Source organism: Apis cerana, linkage group LG7 (assembly GCF_029169275.1).
Source record: "Apis cerana isolate GH-2021 linkage group LG7, AcerK_1.0, whole genome shotgun sequence".
NCBI lineage: Eukaryota > Metazoa > Arthropoda > Insecta > Hymenoptera > Apidae > Apis > Apis cerana.
The window spans coordinates 5,842,408-5,866,921 of record NC_083858.1 but is presented as its reverse complement, the minus strand read 5'-3'; the positions used below and the strand labels follow the sequence as shown (position 1 = coordinate 5,866,921).

The following is a 24,514-nucleotide window of genomic DNA, read 5'->3' as shown; positions in this document are numbered from 1 at the left end:
TCTTTAAAATAGATCTTTTAAAGATATCTCATAAATATTCAACAATATTCTATATCCTATTCACCATCAATATTCTATAAAATATTTAAGTATTTTAACAATACTAATGTAAAATATAAAAATATTTATATTCATCAATGAAATTAAAAATATGACAATTATTATACAACATTATTATTTAATACTAATAATTATATCAAATAAAGTATTTTTATATATAGATACTAGATATATTATTAGATAAATAATTTTTTTATTAAGAATACGATAAATAGAATTTTGGAATTCAAATTTATATTCATATTTCATATTGCAAATTGTATCAAAGTCTTTTATGTTTTAAATGTTTAATATAAATGAAAATATAATAATGATAAATTAAAGAAAAAACTTACGAATAACACTAGTATATAACTAATTATATCGAATATTTATTTGTCTTTAAATTATATTTAAGAATTATTTTAGAATTAAATAATTTTTTAACGATGAAATAATAAAAAAAAAAGAAAGAAAGAAAGAAAATGAATAATCATATTGCAGTATCGTAATATGCATTTTTGCATGTGACTTACATGCAATTGCCAATTCTGATGTCGTGTCGGTCGTATTGAACTTGATCCCGTTTCTCGTAGCCCAATTAGCCCACATATAGATCCGTCCATGTCGTGTCGTGGGGTGGTTTTCAGCAGGAGTGTGCGCAGTGACAGGTAAGCGCAGCTTCTGGGGTTGGAGAAAAGGCAGAGTAGAGGAGGTAGCCCCGTGAACCTGTAGCGATGCGTCGGATAGGCACGTCGCGACTCCCGACGCCGAAACATCCTCGATCATGTCGGGTGCCGGTAACGGACCACCAATCTCGACATTCTCGTTTGTACAAGGGCTGTTCTCTTGTTGGTCACCTGGTTTGACCTTGTTGCTCATCGAATCAACTCGATTAATAATCGCCGCTTAGTTAATTCCGATTTTCTCGAACCGAATAAAGATACGCGCCGGAATTGTTGCTATATCCTCGAACATCCATGGTCGAGAGAATATATATTTAGATTTAGAGAAGCATACGATATTGGAGGGGGGACTGAGAATCCGAAGCACGAACAGGTGGTGCGGCATCAGTCGAGCAAGAAAACAGATATATCGAGGAAGAAGTAACAGGTATTAAAACTATTTTATTTTTATTTTTTTTCTTTTCTTTTTTTTTATTTCTGATCTCTTTTCTTTTACTATTTAATTTATTTCCAATCTGTGATATAATTTAAACGATTAACATCGTAAATAATGAACCTTTTTCATTTGATGCGGTTGTTACGGCATTATTGAATGGTTGTTACTGCATCGTTATTTCAGATAAATGATATATAGAAAAAAATTTCATACAGTCGATGTTGCATTGTGGATTCTTATTTATTATAATTTTTTTATTTTGAATTAATTATTATTTTGAGTATATGTATTTAATTATAGTATATGTATAAAGAAAATATATATTTGTTTATAGACTTAAATCTAAATATAAAATTAAAAAATATAATTATCTTAAATTTATTATTTTTCAGTAATAATTGTACATATTCAATGATAGTGTACAAAAAATCATTTTATAACAAAAAAATTAAAAATGCAAAATTTGATAATTTTCTTCTTTTTAATTTTCTTCTTTTTAATCATTCAAATTTAAAATAATTTTAATAACAATTCATTATTAATAATTTATAAAGTTCAATTTTTTTTCGAAAGTCTCTATTATTATATTCCAAATATATTTTTATATATTTTTTAAAAAAATATAAATATACTCTTATTTTCTTAAAAAAATAAAATCTCATTTTCTACCAATTCAATTCAAATACATCATACTTTGTACTTATAGTTTAAAATATAATTCGAAAGATTTCCATATTTTACTAATATGAGTTTTATTTTTATTTGTTTTTTTTTCATATTTCATTCTGTTTCTCTAGATATTGATATTTTTATAATCTTTTATCGTCTAATTTTTCTCTTCATTCCCATTTGATACCATATTTGTTATATGTTATCGATTTCACCATCTAAAGATATAGTTACTTAATTTGTTCTTCTCTAATAAAATTATGTGAATGTGATTATCTTTTTGCTTTTAGTGCTTCTTTAGATCATTTCTTTTCTCGTTTGATTTCGAAAGAATTATTTAAAGGAATCGTTATCTAACGATTATTAAATGTTTAATTCCAAGCAATTTCTTCAATAATTTTTCTCGGTTTCAAATCGATTTTTTGATTAAACTTTTTTATCTTCTTTTATTGTTTACACAACTCGTGCATAATATTGTGCAATTAAGAAAATGCTTCGTTAGTTATTATCTCAGTTATCTAACAAATCTTAAAAATTCTAATGAAAGTGAAATTTAAGTGAAAATTAAATTATCAAGATTTAATAAAGTTTTAGTTTACTACTGGAGTTTAATACTTATGATTAAAAAATTATTTTATTATTGAAATTATGAATAATTTAATTAGTAATGAATATATTAAATGATTAATTAATTAATACAATTATTAATATTATTAATATTTTTTAATATTTTAATATTCAATTAATATATTAAAAAATAATAAAAATAATAATAATAAAAATTTATTAATTAATATATATTTAATTTAAAATCTTTTTTTTATTTTTTTAAAAATATTATCTTTTAATATTTTTAATATTATGAATTTTTGTAAATATTTTCTAAAAAAATTAATTCGATTAATATCTGATAAAAAGATTAATTAAAGGATTCTTTAAAATAAATTGATAATCATTTATTTATTTAAAAAATATTTTAAAATAATATTATAGAAAACTAACTTTAATACTTAAATTTTAATTATTAAATTTCATTTTGTATTTTTTTTTTACTATTATTTTATGTTTTCATTTTCATTAAAATTTGTTTGTAGATCTGTATTTTAATTTATATTTTAAAAACTATTTAATACTATACTATTAAACTATTTAATTGTGAATATAGATACATATCATTTATGAACGTGAATTATCTAAAAAAAGCAAAATATTTAGTTGATATTCCATATGATGAATAAATATTCGTTTTACTAATGTTCGTTGTTTTAATAATGATTAAGTTTAAAAACAAAAATTGTTATAGAAAATAGAAATATTAATAAATATTTAAGAAAATAATCTATAGGTCATAATATCTTCCTCTTTTGTTAAGTTTCTGTTGGAATTTGAAAATGAAAATAAGAAAAAAGTTTTATATATAAAAAATTTTGTTATAAAGATTTTATTATGAATATTTTGTTAATAAGATATTTATATTAAATGATAATTTTCAATTAAGCATTCCTGAAGAAATTTATTTAATCTTAGAATCTTAATTATGATTACGATGCATTTGCTCTCTATTATGAAGTTTTTCCAATTATACTGCATATGAGGTATTGATTGCAAATTAAAAAATGATCTTTTAGATCTGAAACACATTGATCGTAATAATAATAAAAAAATATTTCCGGTGATTTGTTTGAATAATCTCGAATTTCTCTTCTTTAATTATTATACGAAATGAATTATTTTATTTTCTTTTCTATTATATAATTCAATCATAATCTTTCTATGATTAAAAAAAAATATTAGATAATATTTTAATTCAACTCTTTATTGTATATAATATAAAAATCACTGGTCTGTTTGATAATTAAAACAAACGTCATTTTTTTACACATTCCAAGAAAAATTTCTAATTTCAAATGATAAAAATTGCGCGAAGATCAAAATTTGAAATGCTATATGTAACATGTAGAAAGAACGATATAATATTTGGACTGTAGTGAATTTTATTCGTAAAATAAAAAATAAAATATTTGAAGCATATGTCGATTTCAAAACATATGTAAAAAAAATAATGACAGTATGGAATTTCATAAATTATGAAATACGATCATATAAATTTTTTGACAAATAAATATATATTCCAAATAATAATCTATTAATCAGTAAATATTCCGTATGTGATGCATTTTATCAATTAAACATTATATAATATAACATATAATATAAAAATTAAAAACAACAAAAAATTCATGATATTTTTTGAGCTTAATTGATGAACTTTAAAATAAATATTTATTTATTTATTTGAATAATTTATTTCATTATGACTGTTTTTTGAATTTATGGTCTAATATATTTTTTTAAAAAAATAATTGATTTCAATGATTAAATGCTAAAGCACAATTAAAAATGTAATTTTTACATTTTAAAACCAACTTTTTTAAAATATATCTATGGCTTGAATGAATGAATAAAACTAAAATAATATAATTATAAATAAATAAATGTAATATTTATTATAATATAATATATACATAAATATTTAATATAATAAAATTTATCATAATAAAATTTAAAAATAATAAAAAAATTAATACGAATTGATAATTAAAAATTATAATAACATTGTTATTAATAAATATTAAACAGCTGAAAATTTCATGAAATAAAGTATAATAATATAATTTATTATTTATACTATTATTATGCAATAAATATTTAAATTAGAAAGTGCGACATGAATTTATAGTAGATAATAATGAAGAGTTTATTAAAATAATGGTTTAATTATAATTATAAATGGATAATAAAGAATATAGATACATTAATTATACATATATATTTTTTTATATCATAATTATATAATTATATAATATATAATTGACAATGAAATATATACAGACATATTATTCTGCTGGCAAAATTTAAATAAAAACTGTAAATTTATTCAATATTAAATAATTAATATTAAAAAAAATAATTATTAATATATTCTCATTTGATTTTGATGATTTTAATATTAATGATTTTAATATATGTATTATATAAAAAAAAATTTTGAATAATTTTTGTTTTGCATATTCATTTAGTTTTCTATTTATTCAGTTTTTGAAATATTTATAAAAAAAAAATTATTGCTATTATTATTATATACAATTTCTTATATATATATATGGTTATAATGTATTAGTATGTGATTGCTTTATTCTCTGTTAATGTGAATATATAGCCACAGCAGGTAATTAAGATATATAATGAGTAAACTAAGATAAGATGTATTTCCTCATAGATCATGATGGGCTAAAATATCTCAAATCTAACTTGAGATGAATATTGAACTATTGAATTATGAACTTAAATATTCTATAGATTTTTCGGAAAAATAAAATGTAAAACTTGCAAGACTGAAATTACAACAAAAAATACCAAGAATGATGCTGATATTCATTGTAATTTTGGTCATTGATTTCAAAAAATATCAAGAATGATGTTGATGTTATTATAACTTCATACATTATAATTTTGGTCGTTCAAGAATTTTATATTTTATTTTTGTATTTCGCAGATCTGAAAGAATGGCTAAGTTCGATCTTGCATTTGAAACATTTAAACATTTCACCACAATCTATAAGAAAATAGCTTTTTATACATTTAATAGTTTAATAATAATTTTTTACATTTTCGATATCATTTATTGCGATATATATATAGAAATAATAGATAAGTGACAGTTGTATTTCTACACAATCACTGCTTTTATAAGATAAATTCTATGTAAATAATATGTAAATAATTCTATGAAAATAATCTTTTTTTGTAAATATCATAAAAATTAAGGATGAACGATATTAACATGTAAAAAAAAAAGATCATTCAAAATCTTGTCTATAATATATTCAAAAGTCATTAAAAATCGGTTTTATTTCAAATAATTTCAAAAAATAAAAGTTAATTAATCTTCAATCAAAAATTACAAAATGAATTTGAATTCTAAAGAAATTCACTATAAGCCTGTAGTTTTTTATACAGACATCATCCTTGTCCAAAAATATTTTTATAACATCTAAAAATTTATAGAAAAGTTCTCATTTAAGTTCTTATAAAAAAAAGAAAAGAAAATAAATATATAGTTATAAATAAAATGTTATAAAAAAAAAACAATAATTTTGTGATATTAGCACAGTTTAAAGAAAATACATATGCTTCCATTCATATTGCTGCTATATCTATATATTAACTTATTCATTTATAAAAATTCTATTAATCACAACCATTAATGTAATATTGTATAATATCATATATATCATATATATCACAGATGAGCTATTGCGAATCTAAATATTATTTATAAAAGGGTAGTTGAATAAAAATTCGTTCGAAATTCATGAAAAATCTCTTCTATAGTGTTGCATGAACGATTATGTTATAAAATATTTCGCTTCATAATCTTATTAATCGTTTCACAATAATATAATATAATAATTATATTATATTATATAATATATATTATATATTAATAATCTTATTAATTGCTTCACAATTATATATAATATAATGTAATATAATAATTATATTATATTATATAATATATATTATATATTAATAATCTTATTAATTGCTTCACAATTATATATAATATAATGTAATATAATTATTATATTACATTATATTATATTATATAATTGTGAAGTGATTAATAAGATTATGAAAAAATATAATTTTCATTCAAGTTATTTTAAGATCATAATATAGTATATCATTGATTTTTTTTTAATATTAGTTATAGTTATAGTTTATATTATGGAATTAAAAATATATATAAAATTTAAGGTTTATTATCGAAAAAAATATTTCTTTTTGATATTTTTTTATTGCAATTTAGCTGATTGAAAATTGATTAATTTTTGCTTGAAACATTTTTTTATCAGATTATTGGAAGTGCTTGAAAAATCATGATTAAGTTATGTTGTGAATCTTATATTTTATACAATATTTGAAAATATTTGAAATTTCAAAATATTTGTAAAGAATATTGTATTTTATATTAGATATATTAAATTGTATAATATTTATTTTTTTCATTTTCTTTTTTTTTAACTGATTTCTTATTTATTTAATACATTATGTATATTAATTCTCATTTATATAAATAATTGCTTAAAACTATAATAATAATAAATAATATACATAAATAATAATATAAATAATAATAAAAAAATAGAAAAAAATAAGAAGTACTATAAAAAATAGAAAAATAAATAAAAATTTCATGTTTTCACTTTATGTAAATATATTCCTTTATTCAATTTATGAATTTATTATTATAATATATCAAATATTAATTGTTATATCAAATATTAATATTAATTATAGCTATAACAAATTTTAATAAGATTCTATTATCTTAAAAAAAGTTTCAAAAGTTTTATTAAATATAAGAATATTTATGTATTTGATATTTTTTTCTAATTATGTCTAATGTTAAATAGCTCTACAAATTCTATAGATATATACAATTTTTTATAATTATAATTAATTATAATTAATTCTGTATTAAGCACATAAAATAATATAAAATACTATAAAATAGAATTTGTTATTTATTTTTTATTTTTTAGATAAAAACATGTAAATTTTCAATTTTGAAAAATTAATTCTAAATAGAAATATCTATAAATGTTTTAAATATCTCGTGTTGAGAATTTAAAGATTTATGAATATATTTAAAAAAAGATTATTTTTTCTATGTTTTCCTATTTTATTTTACCAAAAATAATTATATAGCAAAAAATTATAAAAATATAAAAATTATTATAAAATATATATTATAATCTTTAAAAAGATAAGATTATATTTACAAAAAAATAAAGTTTCTCAAAATCTAAATTTTATTTATATTTATATAATTGTAATTTCTATGACTTAACTTATAATTTTGTTTCATAAAAATAATAAAAAATTGATAAAGGAAAAATTGTCGATATAGTGATTATAAAATTTATACTATAGAAATATATATCTCATTAAATTATGTAAATTTTTCTTTTACCATTATTTTCTCCTTTTTTGTAATCTTTTTTTTATATTTTATATTTTATACAAAAATGGCTGTTTTACAAATTATTTAGTATATGTAAAAACACGATATTGTAAAAAAAATAATAATAACTTGTTATAAATTATTCATAATTCAAAAAGCTGAACAATTTTTTTCTTTCTTATTTCTTTTTAGGAAATATATAAGTTGTTGAAAAGGCTCAAGAAATTGGAGTTCCTAAGATACTTAAATCACGATAAACGTCCGTGCACAACATCACGACAGCACGGTACTATTTTCTACACCATTACATCCAATACAAGGTATTCTGGACAATCAATATTTATTGCTGGGATCGTCAAAAGGAAACGTTCTTTGCCAACGACCTGTGATCATGCTCAGCCCAAAGATGCAAAGAACTGGTAAGTTGTGAATTAAGTTTCCGTTACTTTCAATTCAATTTATATTAATCCTTTAATATTATATATATCTTAGAAAAATATTTTTGTATCTTAGAAAAAAATTTATTGCAAAACATTTACGAATACATATGGAGAAAAAAAATTAAATTAAAGAAATAATCTTGCTCATAATGATGCGATTAGAATTTGTATATATATATTAATTAATAATATAATATTAATATCATAATATTATAAATATTATATATATTATATATTTGTATAATATATATATATATATATATATATAATATATAATAATATAATATTATACATAATATATAATATATATTTATAATATTTATAATACATAATATTATGTATAATATATATATATATATATATATAATATATTTGTATATTTGTATAATATTTGTATATATATATATATATATATATATATATATATATATATATATATATATTTGAAAACAATAGGAATATTCAATAAATAGTTCGAATATCTCGCCATTTTTGATTAATAAAAAAGGATATAAATGAAAAATATTTTAGTATTATTGAAAGTTAAGTGAAAATTTGTTGAAAATATTTGTGCAAATATTTTTAATTTTTGAATATTTTTTGCATTAAAAAAAGTTTAACATAATATATTATAGATTAATATCAATTTAATACAACTCACGAATTAAATTGAAAGATTTGTTCAAAATAAATTTTTAACATCAAATGTATATATAAATCGTTTGATAAATATTTAAAATCAATAAAATAAAAATTATTATGGAAAGAACTTGACTTACAACTATTCATTTTTATTTTTTTGAGATAAACATAATTTCTTAACTTTTATGAAATAACTTATAAAACAACTTGATAAATCAAATATTTAAGGAAAATATGAATCTATTTCTTGATGAAATTTCTAGTTTATATATTTTTGAATTTGTTTTTTAAATGTTTTTATATATATCATGTAACAAATAGAAAAATAAAATACTTTTTTCTTAAAAATTTGAAAAATTAGATGAGTTATAAAAATATTGAAAAAAATTTTTTCAAACTAAATCCATTAAAAATTGAAGTCTTTTCTTTACAATTTTCTTTACAATTGTTCTAAAAATTGTTATATGATTATATTTATTAAGTTATTGAATTTTGAATATTAGGAATTAAGAATTTTGAATATTAGGATTAAACGAAAATTCAAAAAACATTAAATTTTTATTATTTTAAATATAATTTAAAGTCAGTAATTTAACGAAAAAATAATTGCATAATAAGTTTTAAACCTTTAATTATTATAAAAAGTATTCAATTTTCAAAATTTTTATGAATTCAATAATAAAAAAAATTTTTCTGTATTTTTATAATGAATTGAATTTTTTAAATTTTTGAAAAGAAAAGTATCTTTATATTTTTATTTGTTATATGATATTAAGAAAATAAAAAAAGAAAACGAATTCAAAACTGAAAGTAGAAGAAAGTAGAAGAAAATTTTACATTTTAAATAAATTCAGGCTGATTATTGTATGATTTTTTTATAAAGATATTTAAAATATAATTTAAAATAGCGAAAATTTTTCATCAAATATAAATTCACTATATTATTCTGTGCTTTTTTATTTGCTAATTAAATAAAGTAATTTATAGAAAAATTACATGGTAACAAATGAAAAAATATATTTATTAATAGCATCGTCGAATGTTACTTAGGATGATGGATAGTTTTAAATCACATTTAATTGCTGAATCATACGGACAAACTTTTACCTAACTTATACTGCAATAGCATAAATTGAAATTGAACTATAACAAATTCCTTAGCTTTTTAGATTTTAATCGATCGAGAACATATTTGCTTTGAAAGTTCTTTAACTTCATATTATTGAGATTAGAAATATTTACCTATATTTATGAATTGTTTTGAGATATTTCTCAGCAGTTACTTTATTATTTTTTCAAGTTATTAATCACAAAAAAAATGAAGAAAAATTGTGTGAATTAAAATCCAATAAGTTTTATATAATTGAATTATGTAAAAAATGAACTTTAATACATTATTTGTTATTAATAAATTAAATAAATTAGTTAAATTGCTTAATTAGAATATTTAATCTTTATACATTCTGATCTGAATGTAAATTAAATTAGAATTGAAAATTCGATACAATTAATTCAGCATATTATTTTGTGAAATAATAATTTTATTCTATTATTAAAAATTTTAACTTTTAAATATTTTTTTTGAATTTTTAAACATAAAAATTTTATTTTATATAAAATCGAAATTAATTATCATTGAAGTGAAAAATTGATATTTCGATTAAAACATTATACAATATCACATACGATATAATCATATATACAGAAACAGAAAGAGTTATAATATATAAATATGTATATACAAATATATATAATATATATTATATAATTTACTTATTCAATAATTTATTCGAAGTAAGTAAATAATTACTTATCATATAAATAGTTTAGTACAAATATACTAAATGTAGTATACTATAAATAAGCATATTAAAAGTATACTAAAAATACTATTAATATATTATATATAGTTTACGTAGAAAAATATCTGGACAATTATAAAAAATTATAAAAAATTATATTTAAGTTTTATAATTGAGAAAAACAATAGATTTAATAATAATGAAATATGTTTATATAAGCTTTTATTTTTAATACTTAAAAAATTTACAAAAAAATATAATGAAATAGACTTGACTATCAACTAAAATCGTTTAATAATTATTTATAAAAGTATACTTTCTATTAATTTCAATGATCTGAAAATATGTTATCGAAGTTATTCTACAACTTTTTATTATAACATCGTTTATTTTAGTTTTCGAAATGTTCATAAAAAACCTATCGATATTTCTGTAATAAATTTTGCCCATGTATTTTATTTTTTTGTCTATATTATTTACAAAGGGAAACCTCAATTTTTCTAAATTTTGAATATGTAAAAGAAAGAATAATATATATTTTGTTCAAAGCGTAGGTTTCAAAATTGCGATTCAAAAATTATTGCAAAAAATAAATTATAATTCTTATATTACATTTACATCGAATGTTTAAAAATAAAATCTTATATGAATTAAAATTTAAATCTTATAATTGCGATTATAAGTAAGATAATAATTAATAATTGTAGTTAAGTTAAATTTAATTTAATTATAATTGATTAATTAAAATTGATATATTAATTCAAATTAATTATAATTGATTAATTAATTAAAATTAATTAAAATTGATTATAAAATTAATTGCATTTAGATTTTTGGAAATCTGAGGAATTATAAACTTCACTTTAAATTATATTTACTTATTGAATTATTATATTGAATATAATTGAGCAATAATTTTGAAATATTAATTTATCCATCTAAAAATTTAATCTAATTTAATAAATTAGATCAATTTTTACCACTGTTAATCAGTGAGAAAGTCAACTTAAGTTTATCTTCTTTTTGTTTTTGAATTATGATTATCCTTTTTGAACAAAATATATCAAAACTTTTTTCTCTGCAATATACTTTTTTAAGAAATTGAAATTTATTAACAATAATATGTATAGAAAAAAATTGTCCAAAATATTGAATTTGACAATATATTAAATAATTTCATTGAAATTGCGAAATATTCTTTTAAATAAATATCGGAGTATCTTAAAGATAATTAGATTTTAGAAACTTACTTCTAAACTAAATCCACAATTTGGTACTAAATTACTTGCCATTCGACTAAATTATTGAACGTGTCTGAACCAACTTATATATCATATGAAACTCAATCTGATAATCTTTGGGACATTATCGTTTCTGATGTAATATCTAACGTTAATACGATCTTATATTACAATACATACATGTTATGTATCATGTATTAATTTATTGTAAAAATATTCGCAGAATATGACGTATGAATGAATCTACTTCAAGTTATATAATGATAGATTTAATAAGTTCATATGTATTTATATTATTAAATAACTCTTTTCAATAATGTTGCCAACTTTTGATTATGGCATAGAATAAATTTCAGGAATTCATTTATAAAAAATATTTAAAAAAAAATTAAAGAATCTCAAAGTTTTGTACAGAAATCTATTATTCTATAAATAAAATATGAATACAATATTATTATATATTATAAATTATTTAAAGTTATACATATTTAAAAAAAGTTATAGTTTACCTGTTAATAAACCAGGTTTTTATAGATTTTAATGAGTTTGAAATATGTTACTAAGAATATTATTTTTAATTTTTTTTCATATACAGAATATCAAATAAAATATATAAAACAGATTTGATATAAAATATATAAAACAGAATTTTATTTTAAATAATAATTTAATATCAATTATATAATAATTTAATATATTTAATATTTCAAATAATTAATAACAATACTATTTGATATTTCAATGGATATTATATTCTTTATTTTAACTAAATAATAAATTTAAGAAATAATTATTTGAGGAAATAACCTTTATTTCTTAATTGAAAAAGTTTTTTTTAAATAACATTCAGTATAAATATTAAGTTATAAATAACTGTATTATTAATTATTAATAATTAATAATTATAATATAATATAATAATAATAATATAATATAATAGCAGTTGTGGCATATGTAAATATGTGTAATAATGTTAATAACAAAAATTAATATTAAAATTAATATAGATTATTTAAATATAATATAATTAATTAAATAAAGCTATATATTAATAATGCATATTATAAGAACATATTAAAAAAATTCCTTTTTTCATTAAAATAAAATAACAAATTATATATAATAAAATAACAAATAAATAATTATATCGAATAACAAATAATTTATTTTATGACAAATAAATTATTTAATTGAAAATATATTAATTTATTTTTTATACGAAATACTTCATGAAATATTTATACTTTAAAAATAAATTATTTTTCTAATTTTAAATAATAATTTTTAAAATAATAAAATTTAAAAAATTTACTTATTATGTTATAAATAATTTAAGTTTGCATTAAAGTGAAATGAAATAGATAAAATGAGACAGTGATATGAAATATATTGTACAAAATTGTTTTATTTTATTTACTTCAATAATTTACAACTTAATAAATAAATTTCAATAAATAAATCAATATTTTTGAATATATTAACTTTTATATTTATTCTGGTTTCTGAAATCAACTTTCTAAAGTTCCACGAATACAGTAATAGTTTGTATAACTATTGGAATTATCGATTTAATTTTTGAATTAATTTTTTTATTGAATAAGATTTTTTAAATATTTTTATTGATGTATAAATAACGAAAAATATAATAATAAAAAACAGTTCTTAGTAACTTCAAAAAAATAAAAGATAATAATATTGATATAAAAAATACTTTTATGAAAATCGTAACTCAAAATTCGAAATCAAATAGATGAAATATGATTAAATAAAAATTAAATAGAAAATAATTAGAAAATAATTAAATAGAAACAGTTTTTATGTTAATTAATTCGAAAAAAATATTTTTAATCACAAGATTTTCATTAAAATCAGTAAGAAGGTAGAACATAAATATATTTATGAATGTTATTCTATTTAAAATAAGAAATAATAAAATAAAAAAGTATAAAAATATTATTATTGAATATAATTATTGAATAATATATTGTTGAATAGTTATATTATTGTAATTCTTATATTGAATTTGAAACATTAATTTTTAATTAAAACAATTACTAAATAATCGAGCATTTAATCAATAATCATTATTATCATTATAAAATAAAAAATTAGATATAGAGAAAATAATAAAAACGAAAAATTTTGTTTGAATCAAAATGTCCAATTATTGTTAAATCTATTACTAACATAGTGAATAAATTCATCAAAAGAGAACAATAGTGATAACTAAACAGATTGTAAATGTACATACTGAATCCAGGAACAACATTGGATTTGAATGTAGAAATTGTGAATTTGATTACATACCATTTGACGTATTATATTCATTACATGTTGCAGTGAGAGTAAATGATTCGCAGCTTGTGATGCTCTCAGAGAAAGCCAATTATGATCACTCATTGAGTGGATATTTGCACAAACGAACTGCTGACTCAACCAAGTGGCAATTACGATGGTTCGTTTTATATCAGGTAAATGATATCTTATATCATTTTTATGTTAATTAATTTGAATTTTTAAATTCCATTTAAAAATTAAAATAAAATAAAACAAAAACTTCTTTTTTTTCGTTTTTTAACCAAATATCGTTTTTTAAACAAATCAGTTTTTAAAAAAAATTGAATTTGTAGTAAATTTATATGCGCATACTTGTAATATATAAAGATTTTCAATTAATACTTTCGCATGATAATAAAATTTTCAGTTTTATATTTCATTTCATGAAAATTTGTTATTTTCACAATTCGTATAAAAAATTAAAATTTGTTTAATTCTTTATTAAATCAATTCATTGCTTATTATTAGTAAAAATTTACAAAATTTACATAATGTTTATTAAAATGATCAATTTTCTTTTATATTATATCAATTTTCTATTATATTTTATATTTTTAACTTCAAATTAATTTAATTGTATATAGAAACAAAATAAATAATTGAAATTATTGTATATCAAATAGATTAGTATTTAAAAAAAAATATATTCTTTATTTTTATTAGATAAAACTCTTCGTTATTTTTATAAATAGTTTTATTTAATTTCTTGTCTTGTAGTTTTATAATAGTTACCTGTTTATTGCAATTAATTACCTGTTTATTGTTTGTGTTTAAACAATGGTTATATTCACTTTACTAGAAATTTTTTTGTATAATGTAAATTCTTTGCTCACATTATTAAGAATTCTTTTTTATTTATTTCAAAAAAAGAATCAAAAGCTCTGTTTCAGCAACTTATTCAAAAATTTCTTGAAAACGCGATCAAGTTTTACAGCGAAAAGTTTACGCGAAGCTTTGATTAACTTGCAATGTTTTTATGTTTTTATTTTATCTATAAAATAGTTTTCATTTTTTATTTGTTAATATTCATTATTTTTATTACATAATTTTTTGTCATAGAGAATGAATTGATTTCAAAATATTAATTATAAAATATTAACAATTTTTTATTTTTATTGATATGGTTATATTTTTATTACAATAAGTCCAAATGGAATTCTGTAATCTTTCATTTGAGAATTCAATTCGATACTCAAGGTTTTCAATGCGTTGAAATACTAGTAACTCATTATTTAGTCACTCTAGTTGAAACTAGAACAAAAGGTAAAATTTAAATAACATGTGGATATTGAACGAAAAATTGATCGATAGAACTTGTAACGAAGTGAAGCGAGTAATAAGCGTGAATACCGTGAACTAATCTGACACGCTATCAAAAAAAGAACATTCCAATAGAATTGTTCTACAATTGTGTGCAGAAATGCCTTTGGAAAATTATTTATAATTATTTTAAAAAATATTGGCATATTCTAAAACATGATAATTTTTTAAAATTGAATTTAATTGATTTGAATTGTTTTAAAATAATAAAAATAAAATAATAAACGCAAAAAAAATCTTGAACAAATTGTAATTTATCGAAATTGCCAAAAAAATAATAATTGTTTTTTCCAACTTTTTTACAACTGAGTCTGCAATAAAAATTTAAAAAACACATTTTGAATATTTATGTTAATTATATATTATACTGAAAATTTCATTAAAATCGGTTTATGCAAAAACAAACAACAAGTATCAAAGAATGCAAAAATATTAAAATTGTGAATTTAAAAATTTTTACCAAAAATCATGAAAAATTGCAATTTTTACTATTTTTAATCGTTTATTTCATAACAGTCGATTTCAATGATATTTTTAGCATATATATAACTAATACATACACATAAGTCCAAATTAAAATGTATTTTTTAAATTTTCATTAAACTGAGATAAAAAAGTTGAAAAAGTGATTTCATTATTTGTTTCATAGTTTTGACAAATTGCAATCTTTTCAAGGTTTTTTATATAACATTTTCTAGTGTCTCAAAATAATTAAAGTCATTAAGTCAAATTTTAAAAAAATTATTCTTTAAAGGATATGTTAATATTTTGTAAAATCATTATACGTATTATAAAAGTTATGTATCTTTTCCAATCAATCAATATAAGATTTAAGAAAATACATTTAAAAAAAATTCATTCTTAATTCATAAATATAAAAGTTTCCTTTATATCTTGTAACTTTCAAAAATAGAATTATAGATTATATATTTAGATTATATATAGAATTATATTTATACGAATAATAATATTCAATATTTTGATTACAATATTTAGAATATTTTATTTATTTTATTTATTTATTATTTAAAAATAAATTAAATATTTTATTTTTTATTTTTATATGATATTTTATTTTAATGTAAAAAAAATATAAAATAACATTTTTTATATATATTTTTATAGACATGATGATATACTATACATTCGCACATATACATATTTATGTTATAGAATTTACTATTCTATTATGAAAATGAAACCTGTTCGAGACCCAGCGGTGTTATTTTATTAGAGGGCTGCTACTGTGATCGTCTCATTACAGCCAAAGGCAAAGAGCCAGATAAACAGGTAAGAAAATGTATATATTGTTGCTTTCAGTTGCAGTTTTTATATAGTATGAAACTTATCTATGTTTAGAAAAATTGCGATATTTTATTAAATGTATCTTACTCATGAACAATTAATGGAAATATAAAAAGTATAATGAAATGCTTTGAATAATAATTTCGAACATGTTTACTAATTAATTAGTAAAAATACAAATTTTTTTAACATAAATTTTTTAAGCAATTTAAATATTACAGGAATATATATATATATTATTTAATTTCATAAAACATTTGTTAATATTTATTTGATAATATGTTTTAATATAAAATTGAATGAAAATATTTTTGATAATAATAATAGTTTTAAATTTAAATAAATTCAAATAAATAAACAGAAAAATTTACTTACTAATGAAATTATAATACTATATATTATTATTAAGAATAATAATTTTTAAATTTTCTAATTTTTTTATAAATAAAATAATATTAATTAATTAATTAATATTAATATAATTAAGCTTAAAAATTAAAAATATATTACAGAAAATAAAATAATAAATTAAAATATTTTAATTTTATAAATAATTATTATTAATTAACATTTTTCAACATGTATAATTGTTACATGTTATTTCAAGATGTATAAAATTGAATTATAAAAAATGGTAAAAATTAATATTTGATTATATAAGCATTACGTATTATTTATATAAAAAGTTTTACGTATTATTTATATTTTGTATTAATATTTTAGCTATTTAATAATTATAATATCTTATTGCAATATTTGTTATCAATATAAAATAAGAATACATGAATGAAATTCAAGCAATTAATTAAAATAATTACAAAACATTATATAAAAATTTATAAGCATATTTTACAAATTTATTCTTAATAAAATATGCAATATATTTCATAATAAATATAAAATCTATTTCTATTCAATCTAAAAATTGTCTATTTCGTTTCATTTTCCTCAAATAAGATGTAATATAGTCCACGGTTAGTGAAACGATAATTGAAACCGAGAAGTTACATTAAGTTAGGATTAGAGAAGTTGTTATTTTCTCGAATAGAATATTTATGAGTGTTATTCGAAAAAAGATAATTTGAAAGTCAAAAAAATAGAATCAATTAGATTTCTTGATTAATGATTATTAGTGATGAATTACAGTAGATATATACATATAACGAAAAATAAAAATTTTTTAGTTTTTATATTAAATTTATAAATATACACTTATTATATGTAATATAATAGAATATAGAATATAGAATAATAATATAGAATAGAAATGATAGATTTAATGAAATCAAAAAAAAAAAAGATATACAAAAAATATTAAATTTTTACTTTTTTTTTAATAATATATATATAATATAAAAAATATAATATATATAATTAATAATATAAAAAATATAATTTAAAATAAAAGATGTATATATATATATATTATATATATATATTATATATATATTATTATACATCTTTTATTTTATATATATAAAAAAAATAAATTATAACAAAATGATATACATATTAGAATACAAAAATGAATCAAATTTTTAAAAATTAAGATAAATATTTCCATTTTGTTATTTTCAACATAATTACTGTTTCTTATAATTATTTATAAATAATTATAATTACATTATTTTAATAAGAAATTTAATTACTTCTCTTGTCTTAGTTAAAGAAACTATTATAAACATGAAAAATTATATGTAATATTTTTTGCTGCAAATAAAATAACCGAATTTTTTAAGATTATTATTTAAAAAAATTTATAATTTTATTGAAAATAATATCATTTAAAGTTTAATTCAATAAATTTAATATATTTAATATTTAATATATTACTTATCCATCAAAAAACAAGCTTATAATTATGATAATGAATTTATTTGATTATTTAATTGATTGCTATTTTTTTGACTAATATTCTTTTTACTAATAATTCCTTTATTTTTTTTATATATATTATTAATTATAATTTTTTATGCTAATTATTTATTTCTTTAATTCAATCTTTTTCGTTCTATGTTAATAATATTAAAATTATATTGAAATATAATTATATTATTAAAATTAATATTAAAATATAATTCATTTCAGTATATAATTTATGTCTTTATTAAACATCTTTATAATAAAATAATATTCAAATCGTATCTATTCAAACTTTAATTGAAATGAATATTACATTAACATTAAATTAATAAACGATATATTTATTTAACGATATATTTAGTCAGTTATTTTTGAATAATTTTACAAATTTATGAAATCATTTCATATATAACAATCTAATATTTCAATTGATGATTTTTTTGAGCTCTTAGTAGTCATCATGTCCAATATATATATCACAAATTAAAACTAAATTACAATAGCAGTAAATTTGTTATATAAAAATATATTATTTTTTAATTATATATATTTTTAATTATACACATTCTATTTTATTTACTATTAAAGTAGAATCAAATAATAGATAATTGATAAAAATAAATATTAGATATTTGTTAATTATAAATATTAAGTAATAATAAATATTGCGTATTTTTTCTGAATTTTTTATAAAATGTATTAATTTTAAAAAATTTTTTGAAACTAAAGAAAAACTAAAAAAAATATAAAATAACTAAAATAAATAAAAAAAATTACTTTCATTTACTATAAATAATTTACCCTAATTTTCTCTTTAATTTAATTTTTAATTTTTTTTTTTGATTTTTAATTTTTAATTTCTCTTTAACTTTCTTTAATTTGTTAGTCTTGAATAAATTAGATTCTCATAAAAATGCTTTTAATATTTTGTTTAAAAAATCAATATAAGAAATACATAAAAATACAATAAAATAAGTTTAAATAAATATTGATTTATCGTAATGCAATTTTTATACTTATAATTTAAAATGAAAAAAATTTTCATATATCATAATGAAGAATTATTAAAAAATTTTGATTTTGATAAAAATTTATGTATATATAGAATATAAAACATAAAATTTCAGGAAATTATATGTTAAAAAGTAAAATTCCATTACAAGTGAACAAAAAATAAATTTTTTAAACAAATTTTTCATTTTTAATTTTTATGAATATATAGTATATAATGGTTATATATGCAGTAATTTTTTTAATGGAATATCATTTTAAGAAAGAAAAATTTACGCTCTAAATTTCAAAATATTCTGGCTTTTTTAAATATAATGATTATTCAATAACGATGCAATTAAGATAAAATTTTAAATTGCAGAATAAATAAAAATAAAATTTAAAATAAATAAGAATAAAATTTAAGAAAAATTAAAAAAAAAATTTTGAGACAAAATAAAATTCAAAATATGAAAAAATGCTGAAACTTTGAAATTGACTTTCTTAAAGAGAGAGTTTTCTCTTGATAAAAAAATTGCTCCATGAGTAATCCATTATCTTTTATAAATTAGAAATTTGAGTTAAATGAATTTTTTTATAAGATAATATAGCTAATATAGAAAATTATTAAGATTTATTATAATTTACAATATATAAGAAATTTATGTTTCTTTATACTTTTTTTTTAAAATATGTATCATATTGATAATTTTGCTGATCTTTTGAAACTAATAGATCAGTAGATCAGCTATTATTTTCAGCTATCATTATTCTTTAAAAATGTTCCATTTTATTTACTATATCAAGATTAAATATTATGAAATGAATTATATTCTGAAATGCTTTTTCGAAATTTGTAAATATAAAATAATTTAAAACGCATAAGGTATATTTATTATCTTTTGTTTCCATTTTAATATAATTTCCATTGACATTGAGATTAGTTTAAATTTATATGCGAAAATAATGTACAATTATTTAAAATCAATATTTAAAAATATACAAAAATATTTATATAAAATAAAAATTACAAAAATATTTATATATTATTAATATATATAATATCTATAATAAATATTATTATATATTATTATATATTATTTGAAATTTAATTTCAAATATGAAAATCCGAAAATATTGATTTTATTTGTATATATATAAAATTTGTATGTATATAAAGTTTAATGACATGCATAGAATAATTTTTTTCTCGACAGAAAATTTTTTTAACAGAATGAAATCAATTTTTAAAAGTTTTAATATTCTCTTAATTTTGGATATAAATTTATCTAAAATTATTTTTCATAACAATATTTGTTCATAATAAAGCATTAAAAATTTTATAATTTAAAATTTTGCCTTATTTTGTAAAAGTAAAAAAATAATTAATTTAAAAGAACAAAAAAATATTCTTCAAATGTTGATTTTTATCTGATATTTCGCTAAAATAAATTATATATATAAATATATATAATTTATTATATAATATATTAAATATTATATACTTATAAAGTTTTATTTTAACTTTTAAGATACTTATAAAAATTTATCGATGTATTAAATTTAAATTTCTCACGTGACCACATTTTAATCTAATCCAAACAATAAAAATTCAATGAAAGGTAATTTAAAATGAAATTTGTTTTATGCTTTATGAATTTTTTATGCTTTTTTTTAAAGTTTTTTTTTAAATTTTTTTATGCTTATGAATTTTTTTTGATTAAGTTAAATTAAAATGGAACAATAGAAAAATTTATCTTAAAATTTATTTATCTAATTATATTATATTATATTATATTATATTATATTATATTGTATTATATTATATTGTATTCTATTGTAATTATATTACAATTAAAAGATTAAAAATTTTATGTTTTAATTATTTAATTATTAGTTTAAATTAATAACTACAAAAATACTGAATGACAAAAAACAAACACATATTATTATTAATATATTATTGAATATTTCATAATATTAAACTACAATTAAAAAAAAGATGTTAAAAATCTTATTCTCTATAACATATATATTTTAGTTTTGATAATATATTTCAAAATTATCGAAATTGATTATGATAGAAAATTGTTAAATAATCAAAATTTTATTATATTTTTACATTATATTATTTACATTTTTTCAGATATTTTTTGCTAGATACTTTTGCTCTCTTGCTCTTTTAAAAAAGAAAATTATATTTCTTCATTTTAAAGCAAATGTATTTTAAATAGATTAAATATATTTTAAAATAAGATATTTTTTTTTTTTTTTGCTTTATTATATGAAATTAATATATTAATATAATATAATCTTTCTTCTTTTTTGGAACGCAATATTCTTTCCTTATCTTATGCTTTAATATAATATCTATTTTTTGTTTGCTTCTTATTGATAATTTTTTTTTCTTCTTTTTTCTCTTTGTCTTTCTTCGAATATAGATATTTTTTTTTTATCTTCTTTGTTCAATTTAAATAATCTTTGTTGTTTTCTTTCTTTATAAAAATACATCTAAAAAAAATATAGAAAGTTCTGAGTGATTATATAAATATATATATTTAACTTATATATAGATGAACAATTCAATTATTATATTTCCTTCGATTTAAACAATTAATTTTTTAAAAATTAAAAAAATAAACATAAAATAATTAAATTATTATATTTTCAGTATAAAACTATAAATTCTTGTTTAAATATAATTAAATAATTAAAGATATTGTAATAATCTTTTTTTCAAATTATGAAAAATATTTGTTAAAAATATTAATCGAAACAATATAATTTATTCATTTTTGTTATACTAAGAAACAAATTAATCAAAGTTTTATAAAATTTTAATGTATTTGATTTTGATTTTTTTATATTATGAAATAAATAGTTATGAATACTAAAAGCAAACAATTTCTACATTATAAAAAATCAAAAGTAAATAATTAAAATCATAATTTTTTTCTATAAAAAATTAAATCTAATTAAAAAATTAAATAATTAAGTCATTAAATAAATTAAATTCTTATATAATTTATGCTGTAATTAATTAATGATTCATTAGTGGCCCTTTATCGTATAATAAATAGTATAACTTAACAAATTTTAATAAATTTCAAGAATTATTCAATAAATTTTAATATTAAATTTTCGTAATTAATTATTAATTTTCTATTAACTTTTCTATGCTTATATAGAGATAAAAATAATGAAAAAATTAATAGTATTTAATTAAATACTATACAATATACGATACATAATGTAACAAAAATTTTATTTTATATTTTAATTAGTATTTTTTAGAATTTATTATTTTTTATAAATTTTTAGTGAAAAACAAAGAATTAAAAATACTACTAAATTATTAAAATATTCCTTAAATAAATCATTTATTTCCTTTATATTTTGATTTAACATTTGATTTCTTTACAGAATAAATAAAAAGAATCAGCATTTATATGTTAAAAAATATATAATTTCAGAATGTAATAATATAAAATTGTAGAATATAAGTAAGTAATATAAGTAATATAAGAATGTAAAATATAAATAATTATATTTAACATATTCGTATATCAATATTGCATTTACAATTTGCATTTTATAAAAACAATCCTTAAATTAATATATATTTTTACAACTATAATAAACATAATCTTAGAATACACTTTTAATAAATGTTTTAACAGACGAAACATTTGTATCTTAATGCTTTATATACAGTATCTATAGATCGTCGCATTCTATAGTATCTATAGATTGCAGCAAAAAGAATTGCAAATATAAGTATATTCATTTGAATATTTTCTTTTGTTGAAACATAAGCATTATGTAAATGCTTTACAACATTTATTTTTATCGTAAAATTAATGTAATTTGCAAAAAAGACATATCCCATTTTATATGTTAAACTGATTGATACGATTTGTTTTACGTGACTATTTACATATCGTTTTCTATTGATTGAGTTTATTCGATACGATATGATACGAAATTATCGCGACATTGAAATTTCGAATGATCAGATATATTAACAGTTTATATGATTATATGTAAAATAGAAAGGAATATATTGTCAGTTAAAAATTGGAAATCATTATAAAAATAATATACAATTGTTATATATCAATTTAAAATTTTAAAAAACTAAATAAATTTATTAATTTATAATTAATAACAGCTAATAATATTGCAATGATATTTATTAATGATATTTATATAAATTCTATATATTTTTACTTAATTTTTTATCTATTCAATTTATTCAATATTATATTTAAACAATTTTATTACAAAATTATATTACTAAAAAATGTTTATCTTCTTTTATAAAAGATAAATATTTATTTTAATCTCTAATCTATAGAAAAATGACGTATAATTTCTCTAATTATTGAAAATTATATGTAAAGTATTAAATTAATGTATAAATCTATCTATAAATTTTTTTGATAATTACTCGAATTAAATATTTTTAAAATGCTTTGTACAGTTTTTTCATATTGAAAAAAAATTATAAATTATTTAGTAAATAATCTTATTTATAATTAAATAAAATTTATGAAATGTACTATATTATTATTATTTTATTAAAATATAATATTGTTTTCATTGTACTAATGATCAAATTTTAATGAAAATATTTAAATTAAATATTTAGAGTATTATATATATCGAAAAATTTAAATATTTGATTTAAATTTAATAATAATTTAAAAAATT

General features: G+C 16.7%; 1 protein-coding gene across 5 annotated transcripts in view; it reads left to right on the top strand.

Annotated features, from left to right (window-relative positions):
* The first annotated feature begins 614 nt into the window (after positions 1-614).
* Positions 615-24,514, top strand: part of LOC108003088 (ras-specific guanine nucleotide-releasing factor 1) — a 142,448-nt gene continuing 118,548 nt past the window's right edge. For 2 of the 5 annotated variants that reach the window (XM_062076932.1, XM_062076930.1), the window contains exons 1-4: positions 619-1,152; positions 8,054-8,280; positions 14,327-14,457; positions 16,817-16,933. In XM_062076932.1, coding sequence (XP_061932916.1) covers positions 8,253-8,280; positions 14,327-14,457; positions 16,817-16,933 — 276 coding nt within the window. In that variant the 5' untranslated portion in view covers positions 619-1,152; positions 8,054-8,252. Of the gene's footprint in view, positions 1,153-8,053; positions 8,281-14,326; positions 14,458-16,816; positions 16,934-24,514 lie in introns of all 5 variants that reach the window. The other 3 variants (XM_062076929.1, XM_062076928.1, XM_062076931.1) reach the window with 3 other exon arrangements.